The sequence below is a fragment of the Balaenoptera acutorostrata genome, chromosome 12 (genome assembly GCF_949987535.1).
Source record: "Balaenoptera acutorostrata chromosome 12, mBalAcu1.1, whole genome shotgun sequence".
NCBI lineage: Eukaryota > Metazoa > Chordata > Mammalia > Artiodactyla > Balaenopteridae > Balaenoptera > Balaenoptera acutorostrata.
The window spans coordinates 48,706,309-48,728,123 of record NC_080075.1 but is presented as its reverse complement, the minus strand read 5'-3'; the positions used below and the strand labels follow the sequence as shown (position 1 = coordinate 48,728,123).

Genomic DNA, 21,815 nt, shown 5'->3' with positions numbered 1-21,815 from the left:
AGGTCTTTCTACTCCTACTCCAGGCCACTATTATATTTCCTTTCCCCACTCCCACACAAATAACACATTCACTCTTCAGTCTACCAAGAACTGTAAGCACAGTCTAGATACCACCTGCATACATAAAAAGTTATCACTTAGGGAAACAAAGGTTGCTGTGATATCAACTCTGAATATCTGAAAGCATGAAGGTGATCTATTCCTTCAAGACTGATTCTAAATCATTTTATAGTCAACATTTTATTCTATTATATTAGATTTCTCTTTTCCATAAAAACATATCTTTTTTAAATTATAACTTTGGAACAGTTGTGAATATCAATGTAAGCATCATCTTCCTATAATTTACATCCCTGATTCTAAGTCAGTTATATGATAAATGTGCTTAAAATTCCCTCTCATCATATCACGTCAAAATCTACATAACAAATAGGGTATTCCAATTATGCCTATCTTTTTCAACAAAAATACTGTGACTATATTTTCTATGAATTTATTCAGCTCTTAACGATCTATTTTTATGAATTTCTAAAACTTTAAAATAAACTCACCCTAAGCACACATTAAAAAGTCAACGATTAGCAAATGATTTTTTAATCCTGTGGCTACTCTTCAAAGAATTTGAACTCCTGAAAAAGTACTAAAATTATTCTTCTAAATGTCAAATTTATATGATGAAAATCAGCTTTACTGAATTTCAGGGTTGTTTAATTCTTCTTAAGGTTCATTTTACCTTTGTAAAAAATTATATAGTTCAGTACCAATTTCTGGGTAGTTTTATTTAACTGTACTGAACCTCCCTGTCTTTATAAATGGTTAGCCAACGCACATACATCTGGAAAAACCACCACTTAACCCTACAATTTCTTTCACTCTTCTAGCTTTCCTTTCCTTTGCAGGAATTTTTAAACTACAGTGTTCTATTTCCTTATCAAATCATTTCAGTGTCCCTCCAATCTAACTTTACTCTGCTGTACTCCACCCAATCAGTGTAGTCTCAGGTCTCCAATGACCCCTTTCTGATTCAACCCAAAGATCTCGGTCCTTCATCCTTCTTTACAACTCTGATGCATCAGACACTAGTGACCATATCACTAAGGCCAAAAAAGCAGAACATTTCATTGCATTTCTATTTACATCTTTGACTACTGTTTATCAGATGCACAAACTCATCGAATCCTAGGCTTCAATTACCATCTTTATTTAGAAAACTACCAATCTCTAGCCTACTTCCTCAAACTCTTTACAAATCTATACGTCTTATATGCAAGGTACCTCCAGTTGAGCTATATAAACACCTGAAACTTAAGTGTATTAAAAACATAATTCATCTCCTTTCCCAAAGAAAAATTTTGTCCCACATTACTTCCCTGTACATGATACACATTAAATGTTGAACAATGTACAGAACAGAAAATACAACAAACAAGTTTAAAATATCACCAATTCACAGGCTTTTGCAGAAAATATTTTCACAATTTTTACAAAATGTAGTTGTGTTCCTTGTTTATAATAAATTTTAGCATTTTATTAAAAATTTTATATAATTTTATATAACTCAAAGCAAAGTGAGCAGGGAAGCCCTGAAGCCTATCTGTGATATGACTTAAAAGGTTACGTGTTGGTAAGACCTATCCTTCAAGTATGAGCTGCAAGGTTTCTCAACTAAAATAAGAACCTTATAATACAGCAAGAGCAAGAGTTTCTTACACCTCTTTGCCTCCAATCTTATTTCTTCTTTCCAGCACATTCTCTTCTCTGTACTCAGAATTATCTTTCTAAGATATGAAACTAATCTAGTCAGTAATCAAAATGCCTCCCAGGGCATACAAAATGAAGTTCAAATTCTTTAATCTGGTATTCAGCTACATACAATCTGGTGTCAGCATATTTGTCACATTTCACTTCCCACTAATGCACACCCCCCATGTTCCAGTCACACCATCCTCCTCAACCATTAAGACCTAGCAAAAAAGAGGGACTAATGATAGGTGGCAAGCAATCACTATGCAGCAAGACTACTAAGATAAAAAAGATAGCTCCCAGCTATCAAGAACCACATTTGGTGGAGAGACACACAAGCCAGCAAATCAATGTTACTTACCAGAAAGGCTGGGACATAAAATACAACCAGAATAGAGACAAGCAAATTGTTAATTCAAACTAATAAGATCAGAGAAAGCTTCACAGAAAAAAATAAATTGTTGCTCATGTATCAAAGAATAGTAGTTAACACTTATGGAGCACTTACTATAAATGCCAAAATCTATTCCAAGTACTTTACACATATTATTCCCCAATGAGAGACAAAAAGAGTTTAACTTAAACAAACATTAATAATAACTATCATTGAATACTTACAACATGCCAGGCACTGTGCTAAGCACTAAAAAGGAACAAAATGGAATTAAGGCCTTTAATTTTGGGGGAAAAAAAAAACCAGTGAGAGATGGCAGGCTTTTCATTTTGTACCTCCACTGGTAAGTTTTAACCCCAATAAGATTCTTTCGTGAAACAGGATAAAGTTAAAAGAATTTTTTTAAAAGATTCATTTAATTACCCATATTCTAAAGTCATAATTTTAAAAAATTTAAACAGATGTATGTTTTGCCCAATATTCTCAACAACATTGATTGATTTATTCAACATATACCTATCAATTACCTACTTTGTGTAAGACAAACTAAGCATATGCATTTTCTTCCACTTCCTAGCAAAATCCCACTGAAGTGCATTCATGCATTCTGGCAGGAGAGCAGATGGGATTATATTGAGGATTAAGCCAGTGCAGAGAAAACCACAGTCTAGAACAAACATGCAGGTGCACCTATATGCATGTGTACACACAATAAAGCTGCAGCCATGCAGAAGCCATTCCTGCCAGCAGTCTGAAGAAATACCAAACCTAGATACAGCAGAAGGGGGTTGTAGGACAAAAATCAGGATTCTTATAATATGTATATTAGATAGCCAAGCCAAACCTTTTATCTCACTCCTTTATACACAGAATGTCTAGCAGCAACAATGCTGGTTTCCAGCTAAAACCACAACTTTTTTTTTTTTTTTAATTCAACAATCTACCCTGAAAGCATTAGAACATCTTCACGCTCCACAACAAAGCCTTCCTTACTTGGGCACAGGGTGGAGGGAGAAGAGGAAGAGGCAGCTTTTTCCTGCATTTCACCCATGGATTCTAAAGTGAGGCACACAGTTGATACCCTGCTCACTTACAAAGAGTTCAAGAATCCTTTGTTTGTTTGTTTTTAATTTTTGAGGAAAAGCAAAAGCACAAAAGGGTGAAAATAATCAACTCACCTTAAGTAAGCAGAGCTTTTAAACTTATAAATGTTTAAAGTTTGTAAGTGCTATCCTCAAAGAAATTCATGAAGACATTGCATCTATTAAAAATGAGCAACTGGAAACTATGGAAACAGGAAAAAAAAGAAACACTGACAAAACACATTCAAAAAGGAGAACTGATAGTCAAAGGAAATAGATCTCTTGAATTGATCTTCCATATTACCTAATTCTTTTTCTTTTTGTCTTTTTTTTCTCTGTTTGGAAGAATCTATCTAAATGGTATTCTGAATAGAACAGAGAAAATGAAGGAGAACAAAATTGAAGAAGTGAACAAATAGGACTCATGGAGTGCAATGAAGGAAAAATGAAAAAAGATCCACATCTAGAAAGAAATACTCTCATAAAATATGATAAAACTAATGATAAAGAAAAAGAGTCTAATAAAACATTCCAGAGGAAAAAGTATATTACTTGCAAAAAAGAAGCAGAATTAGACTGGCTTTAGTATTCTCGTCAGATATACTAGATGGTAAAAGGCAAAGGAATGATGTCTTCAAAGTTTCAAGCAAAACAAAATGATTGAACTATGCATTCTATTCCCAAACTATTAACTGAGAAGGCAAGATAAATACATTTGCATATAGGTCTGTGAAAATTAAATTACCTGCTTTATATCTTTTCCCCAAAAAATTACTTGTAATTAGCTATACCCCAATAAGCTGAGAGGGAAATGTGAGATAAGGAGGACACAGAATAACATAAAACAGTAGATTTAACCCAGGAGAGTTACCCCAAAAAAATAAAGATAGATGGATAGACCCAATATAGATAGATAGATATGCAACAGACTTGGAAAGCAACTAGTGTAAATCAGAACAAAGTGTTTGAGAGCTCAAAATATATCTTCAAGAACAAAATGGATTCATTTTAGCAAATATAGTACTAATTTTAGGGAGCTAAAAGGACACTTTAAGTGGCAGAGGATTAATACAATTACATTTCTTTCTCTGCAGTTCCAATCACACCTCTTGATTTTATACTGAATTGTACTTGCATAATTACAATATTGTAAAGTTTATAGGTTTTCAATGCTTGAGAATCAACCTATAAACAAAGCACAGGAAGACTGAATAAAGTCACAGAACGTAGATGTTATAAACATATAGTAGTAGCCAACTGCAGAAGCAGTGAAAATGATAATAAAAGCTAACACATATTACATATTTAATATGTAATTAAGGCACTATGCTGAAAAAGCCTTACATGCAATAACTCATTGATTACAAAATGGCAACACTGAGAAGTGGCCAAAAGAATGGATTCAGGAGCAAGACTGTTCGGGTTTGATATCCAGTTCCACTGCTTACCAGTGTTATGACCTTGGGCAAGTTGCCATATTTTATTAATATATTTATTTCATTTTAAGACTTCTGAAATTGAGATGAGCCTTACACTAGATGGCATGTCATAAATTTAATTGGTAGTGGTTATTTTCTTTGTTAGTAGTACAAAAAAAAATAGTGAGCCCTAAAATCAATGGCAGAGGGGAACTGCTATAGTTCAAAACAGACTTTAAATTGGGATTGACATATATATACTATATATAAAATAGAAAACTAATAAGGACCTACTGTACAGCACAGGGAACTCTACTCAATACTCCGTAATGGCCTACATGGGAAAAGAATCTGAAAAAGAGTGGATATATGCATAAATGATTCATTTTGCTGTACACCTGAAACTAACACAACATTGTAAATCAACTATACACCAATAAACTTTTTTTTAAAAATAAAACAGCCTTTATGACAACAATTAAATGCAAGGCATGACCCCTGATTGGATCCTGAATGGGGGAAAAAAAGGCCAATAAATGGTGAAAGTTGGGACTTCCCTGGTGGTGCGGTGGCTGGGAGTCTGCCTGCCAATGCGGGGGACGTGGGTTCGAGCCCTGGTCCCGGAGGATCCCACATGCCGCGGATCAACTGGGCTCGTGTGCCACAGGTATTGAGCCTGCGCTCTACAGCCCGCGAGCCACGGCTGCTGAGCCCGCATGCCACAGCTGCTGAGGCCCGCGTGCCTGGAGCCCGTACTCCACAGCAGGAGAGGCCACCGCAGTGAGAAGCCCGCGCGCTGCTTCGAAGAGTGGCCCCTGCTTGCCGCAACTGGGGGAAGCCCACGCGCAGCAACGAGGACCCAACGCAGCCAAAAATAAATAAATAAATAAAATAAATTTATTAAAAAAAAATGGTGAAAGTTGAAATCATTGTTATTTTTCTAAGATGTGATAGTAGTATACATCTTTGGTTATAGAGGAATCTTTTTATTCCTAGTCATTGATTTTTTTCAAGGTTCAGGCCAGTTGTCTTGTAGAATGAGCCACATTTTTTATTTGTTTGGTAATTTTCTTATACCCAGGCCTGACAAGAATACTACACATGTATTGTTATATATAGGTGTTGTACACATGAAGTTTTAAAAACTCATAGAAAATTCTTAACAGAAAATCCTTAGGAAAAACCATAAACAAAAATATAAAGTATGGGATTAAAAAAAGAAACATTCTAGCTTGATTTGAAATCAAATTTCCAATCTCCTTTCTTTTTCCTTGTACCTAAGAAATGAGTACGTACAATATTGACATTTGCACCTGGATATTTGCTGGCATTCTGTCACCTGTGTACGTGATGTATTTTAACCAAAAATCTCTGAAGGCCAAACTTTTCTCTTCATTTATTTTTCCCAAAATGTGTATCCCAGTCCTCTTAAGTCTTCTTGTTACCACAGAGTAAATTATATTTAAAGGAGTGATTGGAGGGGAAAAAAGATCAATATTGGAAATTAACAGAAAAGGGCAATTACTATCTTAGGCAGCCTCTGGAGTAATTAGTGTTAAACAACCTCAGATTGCACACCAGCTGTTAATTTGAACAAATGTCTTTATTTTTATCGGTTTTGTCCTTTATATCTCTAAATGAGAAAGTATTATAGAGATGTGGGATAACTTTTAACTCAAAGCCCAAGTGGTTGGTTCTCATTTCTGTCTCAGAAAAATTTCAACTGGAAAAAAAAATTTAGTTTTATTCAGCCATATTTTATAACATGGCACAGATATACAATTTTATACCTGTGTGTGAATTATATGAGAACATATTAACCTCTCTTGTGTTTCAGTTTCCTAATCAGTAAAATGAGGAAACAATAAAATCTAACTTCTGAGGTTATTACAAGGAATAAATCAATTATATAAATTTATATCTATAAAGCGTTTAAAATAGTGCCTGGACACATCTATTAAATGAATAAAATACATAATAAATCTCAATCTTCATAATAGTTCTTACATCTCACATTTGTTATTTTCTCCATTTTAAAGGTAAGAAAACTGAGCTCTAAAGAGGTTAAGTAACGTGCCCAAGGTCACACATGTAGTAGGTAGGATCAGAATCTCACTAGCCTAACTCTTGAGCCTCTGCTCCTAACCACCTCACTATTCAGTTGTACAGAGTTTGTATATACTTATTCAGCCACTGCCTTATTATTAGAAAATCAGATATCCAGGGGGTTTTTTTGCCATTACAGCTAATGCCACAATGAATTATCTTTATACATACATCCTTATGTGTCAGGGCTTTTGTATTTAAAGGAGAAAGTCCAAAAAGTAAAATCACTAGGCCAAAAGGTTTGCATATTTTTAACTTTAATAATTTTTAACTTTAAAAATTACTAATTTTAAAAAGTTTATTATAGCAGGTCTATCTTTCCTTTTACAGTATCTGGATTTCCTTTCTTACTAAAAAATACCATCCCTACTGCAATTATATGAATATTCTCCTAATTGCTTCATATGGAAATATCTTTAACTCATTTACAATTTACTTTTTTTTTTTTGGCAGCGCTGCCTGGCTTATGTTCCCCGACCAGGGATCGAACACGGGTCCTCAGCAGTGAAAGCGTGGAGTCCTAACCACTGGACCGCCAGGGAATTCTCACAATTTACTTTTTATGTAATTTATGATAAGGTGATCTAGTTGGTTTTCCTATAGATGAATAGCAAATTGCACTATCAGCATTTATTGATTAAAACATCCTTTTCCCACAAAAGTGAAATGACACCCTTGTCACATATTAAATTCCTTATGTCACTCCCAAGCCCTCTTTCTATACTCAAACCAAATTATTTTTGCTCTCTATGTCTTGGGTTCATGCTCTTTCATCCACTTAGTATAGGCCTCTCCCAGCTCTGTAAATCCAATTCCTACCATCCATTAAGGTCCTATACAAATGCCAAGACTATTTTATTGGTTTCCATGCTTCCTTCTTCTCATCGCTTGCTAGAGGTAATCACCCCCTCCTTTGAATGTCTGCAATACTTTATCTGCACAGTATTTCTCTAACAACACTTCTCACTTTTAATATAATTACTTATTTACAAGTCCTATCTCCCTTCCTAGGTGGTAATATTTTGGTGGACTTGATCTATATCTAAGCCATTTTTTTAAATATCTAAGTCATTTTTATAGCACCCTTAGTACTTTGGACGGTGCTTCCAAACCACATTTATTAGATGAATAACTGCACAACTTTCTTGATCTCTCCCCAGATCTGTAGTTCTGCAGCTAATTGAAAACTGCCACATTAAGACTAACTCCCTTGTGTGCAGAAAAGGGTAGTTTTGCCAAATAAAGGGGAATTTTTCTGGAATCCATGAAGCAGACATTTAAAATAAAATTTAAGATTGTGTATTCTGTACCATATTTACATGAGAAAAAATCAAGAGACTATTAAATGAAGTAATTGACTACTTTTTCAAAATAATTTCTAGGCAATGATGGGGTTAATACAGATTCAGGACAATCTTCTACATATTTACATTCAAAATTCTCTATGATGATAACTGCATAATGATGACATCAGTGTGATGTAAGATTAAGTGCCTTATGGAATCATCAAAGATACAACGCAAACAGGCATTATAGGCAAAGTAGGTGTTCACTACACTGCAAAATTTTTAGAGTGCTAGAAAGGTCCCCTGCTTGCCTCTAAATATCTTCCCACTCAGTGAGCTAATGCCTAAAACTTTACCATTAATATTCAAGCCTCTCATTTAAAAGTCTAAACCAGTGATTCTCAACCATGGGCCATTTTGCCTGCCAAGGGACATTTGGCAACGTGTGCAGACATTTTTGGTTGTCACAACTTGGCTGGGGGGAGGGAGGAGGGCGGGGTTGCTACTAGCATCTAGTGGACACAAGCCAGGTATGCTACTAAACATTATACGACGCACAAGATAGCCCCTCACAACAAAGGATTTTCCTGGCCCAACATATCAACATTGCCAAGGTTTTGAGAAACTGGTGTATACTCTGCTGAAATGCAAAAACATAATGTTTTTAATTTAACAAACACATAAACAAGCCTCCACTTCAATCCAATCAAGCCTTTCTTCCCCTCTGCTCCTCCTCCATGCTGTCAAATCCAGTGGTTACCTGCTTATCCTCATCTTCCACAACTCCTCAGCAGCATTTACTTGACTCAGCTAGCTGGTCATTCCCATGGTACACGTCTTTCTCTTGACTTCCTTGATATCTCAGTTTTCTGATTTTCTTTCTGCTTTACTGGGCACACCTCCCCAGTCCATTTTGTTAATTCTTCAATGCTGTTCAGTATCTAATGTTGCAATGACTCATCTTCCCTTTGTTATCCTCATTTTTTCCCTAAATGATGTCAGCCAGAACCATGGCTTTCAGTATATCTATATGCTTATAACACCAAAATTTATAACTCCAGCTCTGACCTCCTCACCTGAGCTTCAGGTTTATTTAACCAATGTGTTAGCTCCAGTTGGATGTCTAACTGATATCTACAACTTAACATGTCCAGTAAATCAACTATACTCCAATAAAAATTTTTAAAAATAATAAAACTTAACATGTCCAAAACAGAACCCTTGATTCAGAAATTACTATTACTGTAATCAAACCACATATGTAAGATGTTAACAACTGGGGAAATCTAGGTTTGATTCTTTCAACTATTATATAAGTTTGAAATCACTTCAAAATAAAAAGTAAAACAAACAAAAACACATGGTTCCCATCAGTCCACATTCTTTTCTTCCCTCTTTCAGTAAACTGCACCATCAGTTCCTCATAAAACATATCTAGACATCATCATTAATTCATCTCTGTAAGAACATGTCACATCTAATCCACCAGCAAATTCAAGATGCTGTAGCTGAAAAATATATCCAAATTAGGCCACTTCTCCCCATCTCTGCTGCTACCAGCTTCCTAACTGGTCTCCCTGTTGCCATACTTGTCCCCTACATTAGTTTCCTAGGGCTGCCATACAACTAAGCCCACATGCTGAGGGCTTAGTTGCTCCACGGCATGTGGCATCTTCCGAGACCCAGGCTCGAATCCATGTCCCCTGCATTGGCAGGCAGATTCTTAACCACTGTGCCACCAGGAAAGTCCCAGGTCTGGGGGTTAGAAGTCTGAAATCAAGGTGTCAGCAGAGCCACGATCTCTATGAAACCTCTATGGGAGGATTTGTCCTTACCTCTTGCTAACTTCTGGTGGTTGCTGGCAAACTTTAGCGTTCCTTGGTTTGTAGACACATCAGTCCAATCTCTGCCTCCATCCTCACGTAGCATTCTCTCTGTCTGTCTGTGTCCAAGTTTCCCTCTTCTTATAAAGACACTAGTCATTGTATTAGGGCCCACCTGAGTTCAATGACCTTATCGTAACTTTCCATCTGCAAAGACCCTATTTCCAAATAAGTTCACACTCACAGGTTCCAGGGGTTAGGACTTCAGCATATCCTTTTGGGGAACACAATTCAGCCAATAACATTCTTTATAATCAATTTTCCACACGGCAACCATAATGATCTTCACGAATGTACATCAGGCCACATTACTCTCCTACTTAGAGATCTGTGTCCAGCTGGCCATCTCCTACCACTTTGCTCTTATACTCCAGCAACATTAGCCTTCTTTCTGTCCCTCCAACACACCAAGCTTTTCCTGCTGGAAATTGCTGTGTGGCTTCCTCTTCACCATGTCAAGTCACAACTCAAATGTCACTTCCTCACACAAGTCTGATCATCTACCTGAGCAGCATATCCCAGAAGCATTCTCTTTCACACAACCCTAGTTTCTAAGCAGCAGTGACCACTACCAGAAATTATCTTACTTGTTTTTTATCTGTTACTTGAACATAAGCTCTACTGAGGCAGCTTCCATCACTATAGACCCAGAGACTAAACCAGAGCAGACAAATATTTTTCATTTTTATTTAGTCAAATACATCTCTTTTCCTTCATGACTTGAGGATTTCCTATCTTACACACCAAGATCATTGAATTATTCTCCTAAGTTTTCTTCTATTGTTTTCTTTTTGTTGTTCATTTAAATATCTAATCCATTTGGAATTAATCTTGAACTGAATGAACTGAATTAATCTGAACTGACTGCCTCTGTTCCTCTAAGAGAGCACTAATCTCCTGCTGTTGATTCCATCCCACACTATCTGCTGACTACACCAAAAAGCCCTAACGGACCATCTAGAAGGATTGTGCTGGAAATGCACTTCCCCACCTGCCTGATGAACTCCTATAAATCCTTAAAACCCCAATTCTAATGTCACCTCTCCTGGGAAGCCTTTCCTGTCCAATCTCTGCCCTTCTTTATATCTTCACTCTAACACCTCTTTACTGTATAATCTATAGTACTTGCCTCATAACATATATAAAGTATAAAGTACTTACACTAGTGCACGGAAGATATGCTATATAAATGTTAACTACTTTATTATATCACAATAGGTTACCATTATTTGTCTGTGTAATCTCCCTTGTTAGACCATGAGAGAAAAAGGACAGAGACCCATTTATTTGCCATTTACCAATCCCAGTGTTCGCACACATATTAAGCATTAATAAATAAATAAATTAATGAACAACACCTCAATTCTGGAAAAAAGTAATTTTCTTTGATGCTGCGGATTCCTTTTGTTTTAAAAAAGGAAATTTCTAAAACAAAAAATAGAAAAACAGACTGTTCTTCCTGCTTTTTGATTTGGCTCAAATTGCGCAGGGGGTGGGAGGGACGACGACACACGAGGGACGACACAGTCTTTAGCAGATCTAGCACGAAGGTCTAGCTTTTCCCACCTCCAGAAAGACAATGACAGGTGCTCTAGAACTAACACTGTATAACCCATTATATTAGAGATGGAAACAACGGCTTTTTTTTTCGAGATGGGGAGGGGAATCCAAAACTTTTTGTGCTTTTTTGAATAAAGTCAGAGATCTCTGAACCTCATGTGAGTTCATAAACTCACATTCACCTGGCCCTGAACCTCACATAAAGCAACTTATCGGCTTCCTTAAAAAAACAGCAACCCAACACTTCAACTCTGGGATGAAAGAGACCCCCGTAAAGCAAAAATGTAGGGGCTGAGCTATGTAGCTGCCCTTCCCACAAGGGAGATTCTCCGTCTAGGCCACCCTCGGAGAATCGCAGTATTCTTATACGGGGGGACGACAGGTTTCCTCGGCTCGGGTATCCCCGAAACCACGGCTGAGGAGACTGAGCCAACCCCCGCCCTGCGTTAGTCAGGAGCTTGAAGTAGTGAGGTGACCGCGGCCCACAGCAAAAGAGGCGGAGAGAAACTTCCAGCGGGAAAGATGAAGCGTACAGATGCTACGTGCGGAGAAAAGGAAAAGCAGCGAGAGGGTAGAGCAGTCAGGAACATCGCCACTTCTCACTTCTCCTTGCCACCTCGAATTTTCTCATCTGAAGACCAGCACCCGCCCCGCTCACACTCTCCTGTAGCTGCTCCATGAGAGCCAAGCCGCTGCCCAGCCGGTGGAGAGCCGCGCGGGTGGCGGAAGGAAACAGCCGCGGCCTCCCAGACTCACCGGCTCTCCGTGCCGCCACTTCGCCGCCGCCGAAAAGGCTGGTCCGAGGCCCGGTCTTTGCGCGTCCGCTCCCGGGAAGCCGCTGCATTCGCTCCCAGCCGCTAGACTGCGGTTGCGTGCGACAAGATAAGCCCGGCCGGCGTCCCGGCTTCCGTAGACGGACGGCTCGACGGCCCCGGATGTTGATATACTGCCTGCCCCGGAAACGGTGGCGGGAAGTCAAAGGGGGCGGGGGCGGGGGCGGTGTTGCTGTGCTCTCCGGAAGGAGACGTGGCGGCGGTTGGGCCCTGGGCTGCCTGGGCGCTTGGTAGTCCCGCCGCCGCCTCCTCCTCCTCCTCCTCCTCCTCCTCCTCCTCCTCCTCCTCCTCCCTCTCCTCTCCACTGTGGGCCGAGGGGGTTGTGGCGGCTGCTGGAGAACTCGGCGGCGGAGGATGGAGGAAGGAGGCGGCGGCGCGCGGAGTCTGGTCCCAGGCGGGCCGCTGTTACTGGTACTCTGCGGTCTCCTAGAGGCGTCCGGCGGCGGCCGAGCGCTCCCCCAGCTCAGCGATGACATCCCTTTCCGAGTCAACTGGCCCGGCACCGAGTTCTCTCTGGTCAGTGCCCTCGCGAACCCGGTAGCCATCTCTCTTCCTCCTGGCACTTAAGGGTTCGGCCCCTTCCCTCAGTATTCTGCGTTTTTCCCCTCTAGAACCTTCTCTGCGGGCGCATGCCTCCTTCCCCAATCCAAAGCTTCATCGACTACGCGTTCATTCATTCAAACAGCAAGTGTTTATCAGACACGTTCTGTGGATGTGCCCTCCATGCTACGCATTCCGGGATCCAGCGGTCACCTGCTCTCCCCTTTAAAAATCTGTCTCACTATACCTTACCAACACTCCCACCCTGTGGAAGAAGCTTTTCTAGAACCACGTCAGGCGCACACATTTGTCTTCTCTTTGGAAAGTCCTCTGCAGCTCTTAACTCCACCATCAGCCTTCTCTCCTTCAAGGAGTATTACACACCCTACCTACACAACCAGTTGTACTGCGGATATGAGTTCCCTCTCTCATATTCGTTCTTTCTCCCTTGTATACACACACAGTACATATACATATACGCACAGCTCTTTTTCCTGCAGAGTTGTTTCTGAGAGGGCTGTTTGGCCTGTGAGATGTTAACGACGCTCTATGCAGAATATCCTTTACAGTTTTGATGTATTACGACTGATATTTAAGACCCCGAAACATGAGATTTTATGATCGGTTTTCTTACATTGAAGAACATATTTATAATCTCAAAGTAATGAATATTTGCAGTCCTTCTTCATTTGGGGAGTGGACTGCTGAGAAGTCTTGCTATCCACGGTAGGCCAATAAAAATTGGGCTCTTGTGATACTTACCGTATGGTAATTAATTCATTTATTTCAAATGGAAGTCGGGGAAAATGCAACAGTTCCCCCCGCCCCCCGCTCCGCCCTGCAGAATTTTTTTTTTAATTCCTATTCCAATTACCTGCAGTCGTTCTACTTGGAAGACTGTTTTAGTATGTTGTTCTATTACTATTTCACTGAAACGTGAATATGTGATACTAGGATGTCTGCACAGAATGTCCCAGGATAACGGATGTCATCAGTACCACAACAGACTTCTATTTGCAGATGTTAGTTTTTGCTAATATTTCACACCTGGTTTGTTTCTCCACCTGTCTTCAGTTCTTCCATTCTGGTAGTTCAGTGGTTCTTAAACTTAAGTATTTCTCTGGGAAGCCAGATTAATCTTTGCATTAATGCCAGGAAATATTTTTTAATTAATTTTTATTGGAGCATAGTTGGTTTACAATGTTGTGTTAGTTTCTGCTTTACAGCCAAGTGAATCAGTTATACATATACATATATACACTTTTTTTAGATTCTATTCCCGTATAGGTCATTACGGAGTATTGAGTAGTGTTCCCTGTGCTATACAGTTGGTTCTTTTTCAGGAAATATTGATATATTAAAATATTTATATGAAAGTTTGTTACAAGTCAGATATAACTAAGAGGCTTGGGATAAGAATATTTTAGTCCAGCCTCTGTTATTATTTCCAAAGAGCACACTTGGCATGAACTTGGCAAATGTTTAAAGAATGTGGTCATTAAAATTTTTTACTCTTGCACCTGTGTTTTGTTGTTTTTTTTTTTTTTAATTAAAAAAAGGCATGCTGATATGTGGCCCTAAAAATTTACTGACCTATACGCAGATGACTAAAACTAGCCTTTTTAGAAGTTACTACCAAATCGTTCAGTTTTCTTTCTGGCACTGGTGTTTGCTGGCTAAAAAGAGGTTATGGTACAAGATCTCGGTCTTAAGGTATGCTGTACCAACCTTTCCTACATCTAACAATTTTATTTTGACATTTTGTTTTTAATTACTTTTCTTTGGCAATGAAGCATAATCTAAGATGGGCACATTTGAAAATTTGGGGAGAAATTTTTTTTCTTTTTTTAAGTTTGAGTTATTTTGAGAAAAATCTAGAAACATTTTCCTATAAGTTGGCAAAAGGTCTGTGGCCCTCACACAAAAATAAGCCCCAAGAGTCATTATCATTGATCTTTTGATTTTTTTTTTTTTTTTTTTAGTATTCTTCTAATCTCAAGGCTTCCCTTCCCTATTTTGTGTAGTTGAAACTACAGCCCTCCACACCTGGCACTGTCATTTTGTTTTATAAGCCAGTTGGATGAACATTTGTGTGTAACTAAGCAGCTGTATGAACTAGGATAAAGGTCTTTATCTCTCTACCACCTGAAATTGGAAGGGACTTGATTAGAAGATCTGAATTTTCTTTATCTTTAAAATTCTTCTGTGCTTGGGCTTCCCTGGTGGCGCAGTGGTTGAGAGTCTGCCTGCTAATGCAGGGAATACGGGTTCGAGCCCTGGTCTGGGAACATCCCACATGCCGCGGAGCAACTGGGCCCGTGAGCCACAATTACTGAGCCTGCGCATCTGGAGCCTGTGCTCTGCAACAAGAGAGGCCGCGGTAGTGAGAGGCCCGCGCACCGCGATGAAGAGTGGCCCCCGCTTGCCACGGCTAGAGAAAGCCCTCGCACAGAAACGAAGACCCAACACAGCCATAAATAAATAAATTAATTAAAAAAAAATTCTTCTGTGCTTTAAATCATCTTCCCCTTCAGATATATCAAAATAATATGTAATCTTTAGAATTTGCTTAGTAAAGTATTAAGCACCAAAATTGTGTACATTTTTAAATGTTTACAATAATTAATGATTATGATATTCTTTCTTTACTGTTTTTTAGCAGTCAGTTTTGTTTTTGTGTATATTTTCCTTCTGAAATATCATCTCTGTGTCATTAAAGTGTTCGATTATTCATTACTTCACAGAGTTTATGAATTTCACCGAAGGAAAACCACAAAACAAGTCTAATTTTCTTTCTACTTCTTTTGTTAGTATAGAAATGTATTCCCACTCAGAAACTTTCCCCAGACACTACACTTGGGAAAAATGGTGACCAACTCCATGGTTCGAAGCATGTTATATATATTAACAAGTAGTGCCATTGAGTTTATTTTACAGCCTCTCCCAGGATAGTTTTCTCTCTCATCCTCTATCTTAATTCCTCCAGACTCATGTCAAACATTAGGAATTTCTCCCCTGCCAAGATACTTTTTAAATTCCTTAATCTTAAAGACCACACCCCCCCTTGATTAGTTTCATTATATTAAAATCTGATTTTTATCAAATCACTAATCTTACACTAGAAATACTTTAAGGTGTTAAGTTATATAAAACAAGTGTTTTAACACTATCTGTGATTCTGTGCATTCAGAATTATATTTTTTTAGGTAAAAACATGTTTTACAAAATCAGAAGGAAGCATTTTAGTAGTAGATCAAAAAAAATTTTTTAACTTAGAAAATCACAAAAGGTTAACTTTTCCCCTGTAATTTCTATTATTAAAAATTAGGGTAAAGTTTGTTAAAATTTTTACTTCGTGATCCCAATAAGTGATGCACTATTTCAGCAAAGAGTTTTCAGATAGAAGAATTGCCACTTGGTCTGTTTTATTGAAGAAGAAAGTAGCCCTTCCTAAACTAATGAAAAATGAATCTTTGCAGCAACAACAAATCTTCAAATAAGAACAGGTGATGGTTTCTACTTCTGTTACCTTTTACCTAAACCTTAAAAGCAATAGGCAGAGGAATGAATTTCTTCACATAGACATAAAACCCAAGATTAGTTTTAATTACAAAGAAAGAATTGTCTTCCTTTCTTTGCCGTGGCTCTAGACAAACAGTTTCTTTTTCCATTGTTAGCATTGTGGTAAATATTTTAGTAAATGAGTCAATATTGCTGTAGAATCCAGTTATGAATATTAAATTGCAGGTACTTCACAAATAGAGAGGATTACATTTAAGTCATATGCTACTGTCCACCTTCCCTACAGTACAGGAATGATTTGACAAGACTAAAGGCCATCCATTGCTAGCTAAATGAATGTAGGTCATGCTTTGCACAACTCACTATCATATATTCTGAATATATCCGAAAAACACCGAGAGACATTATAAGTGTTATGTCTTACAGCAGTTTGTTGGCTCAACTGAATAAATGTTTCTAAGGATCCCTTTATCACAAATTTGGCTTTACAACTCTGACTTTCAAAGCTCTTTGATTTCTCTCTTCACTTGTGATGATCTTTTAAATAAGGATCGTTGGCCATAGTCCAGGAGTCTATATAGTAATCTAAGAAAATGTTAACAAAAGCTAGTTCAAATTCAAGCATGTTGAAACAGTTAAGAGCACACAGAATATGGAATCAGTCTGCTAGGGTTCATGTCTGGGCTGTGCTACTTACTGGCTGTATTACCTTGGACAAATTATTTAAGCCCTGGGCTCCAGTTTCCTTTTCGGGGAGATGGGTACAATGCTTGCTTCGAGCATCAATGAGACAATAAATGTAAAGAACTTAATTTGGTACTGTCATATAGCTAATACAGCTAGTATTTACTGCTGTGTTTTGTTTTGTTTTATTGTCTTGGGAAAACATCTCCTAATTTGTATTTGTGTTTAAGATAACATCAGTTTCAAGTAGTACTGGTTTTATTATAGTTAGGAATTGTTTTTGTTAAACTGAGAAAAGAGCAGAGGTATGTAATAAAGGTGGTTCTTTCCTTGCCAGGATAGCCAAATAGTATAGTGGGTTTACAATGCTGTAAGAAGAGAAAAGTTAAGAGAGAATTGAATTGTCAGAGAACACCTCTCATAGACTTTGAAAACTTCTGCCTTAGTAGTTAGTGACATATTTGCTATCACAAGGCAGAGATTTCTTTTTAGTTAAAATCAGTTATATTAATTGAAATGTTCATTTGAATTACACTGGTTCATTTTGATTTGTGAATTTGTTTGGTTTTATACTGTAGAACGCTTTAAGGATAGTTTTGTTGATATATACCATGAATCAGCAAACTATACCTTTGGGCTGGCCCACTCCAAACTTTATTTTTGTAAAGCTATTTGTTTGTTTGTTTTCTCAGAATACAACCATGCTTATTCATTTACATATTGCCTATGCACTTACTTCCTACAGTGCAGAGTTGAGTAGTTGCAGTAAAGACCATATGTTATCCAAATATGAAAAATACTACATTATATTATGTTCAGGTGTCCCATCCAACAGAATTGAGAGTATGTTTATAAAGTGCTGTAAATTCTCATATATAGGTGGTAATTGTTAATAGGAGCAATAAGTATTCAGTGATGATGTATCCATGAACATTGACGCCTCTTAATGCTTTTTAATCTGTATTATAACTTCAATCTGTTGCATTACTACTTTTTTCTTTTTACTCCAAACTTTATTTTTGTTCCTTATTTTCTGTTACATTGTAACACCAGGATAAAGTTTGTCATCTTCATTTTGTCATTAAAAAATATGTAGAATCTTTTCCCTGCCTTTGCAAGTATGTTTAAAAATCCTGTTGAAATGATGAATTAGTTTGACCTGGGACTGTAAGTTAGTATAGTTCAGTTTAATCAGCTAAAGTAATGTGCATTTTTTGTTCTATTTCTAGCCTACAACTGGAGTTTTGTATAAAGAAGATAATTATGTCATCATGACAACTACACATAAAGAAAAATATAAATGCATTCTTCCCCTTGTGACAAGTGGGGATGAGGTAAGTTTTTATAAATACATTGATAATCCCTGTCACCAAAGATATTTATTTAAAACATTGCAACTCCATACCTTAAAATAAAATTGAGTGACAGGTTTCTCAATTATCCTGTCTTACTATAAATACAGTAATCACTTTTTTATTGAAGTATAGTGATTTACAGTGTTGTTAGTAATCCTTATTATTCCTAAATTCTTTGATTTTTACAGTTCAACTTGGAAAAGCTAGCAACCAATCATTAATGTTTTAGATGAAAATCTAACTCCACACATGCTTTCTTTTATAGAAATGAAGGTTTTGAAACAAGATAAAATTTTAAATGTGTATGTGACATTTTTTATAAAGAATTAATAATAAGTAAATCTATAGGTACCTTGTGCTTTCTCACTACCTTAGCTCATGCCCGTTTCTTGCTCCTAAAATGCCCTAACTGCCTCTTATCCATCCTTCAAGGCAATGACTTCTTTCAAGATGAAACACGAGAGGCAGCATGGTAAAATGGAAAGGACACCAGCCTAGGAGCCAGGAGGCTGAGGTATAGGCTATAGTTAGCTGTGGAACCTTGAACAAATTTGAAACTCAGTTCCTCCACTCAATTAATTTATTGAGCTAATTACATAATATTTTCACAATCTGTAAAATGGAAGTATTAAACTCAGTGAGTTTAGGTTTCTTAGGTTTTGTTCAGACTTGAAATCTGTGAAAGACAGCTATCTCATTTTGTTTTAAACCTCCTTAAGACACAAATACACACATATGCAATTACACACATATTTATGGCATTCAAGTCTGAAATGTAAAAATATATGGAAAACTGAGAAGTATATTAAAACTTTCTAGTGTATTCTATAAGATTCAACTGTTCTGAGGCTTTCATAGCTAGAATTTGTTTGGATACAAGCATTTAAAAATTCTGAAGTAGGTTTATAAGAATTGTTCAGGAAACTGATACTTAACCTTTTTCTAGAGAAGAAAGAATGGAAGATTATTCTATGGCTCCATATTTTATACTTCAATTCTGTTTTTTTTTTGGATTACAGTTGATTTACAATGTTGTGTTAGTTTCAGGTGTACAGCAAAGTGAATCAGTTATACATATACATATATCTACTCTTTTTCAGATTCCTTTCCCATATAGGTCATTACAGAGTATTGAGTAGAGTTCCCTATGCTATATAGTAGGTCCTTATTAGTTATCTATTTTATATATAGTAATGTGTATATGTCAATCCCAATCCCCCAATTTATCCCTCACCCCACCCCTTTCCCCCTGGTAGCCATAAATTTATTTTCTACATGTGTGACTATTTTGTTTTGTAAATAAGTTCATGTGTACCTTTTTTTTTTTAGATTCCGCATATAAGCGATATTATATGATAGTTGTCTTTCTCTGTCTGGCTTACTTCACTCAGTATGAAAATCTCTAGGTCCATCCATGTTGCTGCATATACTTCAATTCTTTTGAAAGAAGTGGCATGCCATAGGATCTTATTAAAGGTTTTGACTTTTTTCCCCCTTTTATTTCCAAGCATTTGTGGTTTGACCAATGAGTTAATACCTAAACAGCAGAGTTGGGTGAAGTTCCAGAATAATTGTATTAAACTCTAATTCTTTCATAGGAAGAAGAAAAGGATTATAAAGGCCCAAATCCAAGAGAGCTATTGGAGCCACTATTTAAACAGAGCAGTTGTTCCTACAGAGTATGTATTTTATGTTCACTTGATAACTAGAAAATAAATTTCCAGCAGCCAATAGGCCCTTGAAAATAATTCTGTTTCTTTTTACTTTATTATGTTGTATCACATTTTAAGTTAGTTGTAAAACTAAACTGTTGCTTAATAGTATTTTGTTCATTTAAATTCCTGTATAGTATATGCAGCAAACACCCAATAATATCAATTATCAAATAATATCACCAAACTGCTTTGAATGTTTTTCAGATCAAAAGAAAGTTTCCTTATATACAATTTTTAATTAAAAATGCTCATGGTTATTTTTTTAGGCTGTGTAAAAAATGATCCCTTGGCCAGGTGTTTATTATAGACCCCAGGTGTATTTAGACCTATTTCCTTCATAGAATTTTCACATTTATCTAATTAGTGAAAACAATGAATAGGCTTCAGTAATTTCATATTTTCTGAGGCATAATAATAACTTTCATTTAATGAAAGCTTGCTCTAAATCTTCAGAGAAATCTCAGTTGCTTAAAATATCAAAAAGGAATTCAGTTGAGTTATGTGGCTTTTGTACATAAATACATCCATCTGTCTTAGATTGAGTCTTACTGGACTTACGAAGTATGTCACGGAAAACACATTCGGCAGTACCATGAAGAGAAAGAAAGTGGTCAGGTATTTTTTTCTTCAAAATCTGAAATATGGAACATTATAAAATGAAAACTTTAATAATGAGATGGATGGTTTTAAACTGTATTCTTTAAAAATGTATTTGCCAAATACTTACTACATTTTTATTTTATTTTTAAATATAGAAAGTAAATATTCACGAGTACTACCTTGGGAATATGTTGGCTAAGAACCTTCTATCTGAAAAAGGTTTGTTTCTACAGAGTGATTTAGTAGTAATGCTGGTATTTGGTTTAAAGTATATGTTCAAATTGGTATTTAAAAGATTTTGTTGGAGACTGTATGAATTTTAAAACACTAAAATAAACTTCTGAACAACCCCATAGAAAACTTTTTCAAAGAGATCTTTTCATTATTTTCTGTTTTAGCAAACATTGTGCTTTTTTTCTACCTATTAATAAATTTTTTAAATCTGGTGAGACATACATATCAGTGTTATATTTATATAGTGTTAGTCTTTTGCTTGGTTTAAGCAACTTTTTATATATGGAAATAGACATGTAGATGTATCCCTCAAATTATGAAATATTTTTATTCATCTATATTATTCAAGTTGGTCAACTCATTTAAGATTAAACCTTTCACTGAGATAAAAACACTTCAGAAGAAAACTGTCACGGCCAGTTCTTATGCCTCAAATAGAGTATTTCCTAGATAAAGATGTAATGATTAAATATGACTGTTCTTTCAAAAGAAACCATTTCAAGGAATCTAGCTAAAAGTATGTGTATGTTTTGGGTCTTATTTTTATTTTTATTTTATTTTATTTATTTATTTATTGGCTGTGTTGGGTCTTTGTTGCTGTGCGCAGGCTTTTCTCTAGTTACAGTGAGCGGGGGCTACTCTTCATTGTGGGGCACGAGCTTCTCATTGCGGTAACTTCTCTTGTTGCGGAGCACGGGCTCTAGGCGCGTGGGCTCAGTAGTTTTGGCTCGTGGGCTCTAGAGCACAGGCTCAGTAGTTGTGGCGCACGAGCTTAGTTGCTCCATGGCATGTGGGATCTTCCTGGACCAGGGACCAGATCCATGTCCCCTGCACTGGCAGGTCGATTCTTAACCACTGCA

The 21,815-nt window shown here is 36.9% G+C and overlaps 2 protein-coding genes across 8 annotated transcripts in view; one reads left to right on the top strand and one right to left on the bottom strand.

Moving 5' to 3' along the window:
• ASB3 (ankyrin repeat and SOCS box containing 3) overlaps positions 1–12,368 on the bottom strand; it is a 92,389-nt gene extending 80,021 nt beyond the window's left edge. The window contains exon 1 of one of the 2 annotated variants that reach the window (XM_007190029.2): positions 12,229–12,368. The gene's annotated coding sequence lies outside the window, so the exon portion shown is untranslated. Of the gene's footprint in view, positions 1–12,075; positions 12,191–12,228 lie in introns of those variants that run through there. The other variant, XM_057558625.1, reaches the window with a different exon arrangement.
• A 133-nt stretch (positions 12,369–12,501) lies between these two features.
• ERLEC1 (endoplasmic reticulum lectin 1) overlaps positions 12,502–21,815 on the top strand; it is a 45,656-nt gene continuing 36,342 nt past the window's right edge. For all 6 annotated transcript variants that reach the window (XR_009009974.1, XR_009009973.1, XR_009009972.1 and 3 more), the window contains exons 1-5: positions 12,502–12,821; positions 18,281–18,385; positions 20,005–20,085; positions 20,659–20,736; positions 20,877–20,940. Coding sequence is in view for 1 of the 6 variants with exons in the window: in XM_007190023.2 (XP_007190085.1) it covers positions 12,660–12,821; positions 18,281–18,385; positions 20,005–20,085; positions 20,659–20,736; positions 20,877–20,940 (490 nt within the window). In the remaining 5 variants the exon portion in view is untranslated. The remainder of the gene's footprint in view (positions 12,822–18,280; positions 18,386–20,004; positions 20,086–20,658; positions 20,737–20,876; positions 20,941–21,815) is intronic.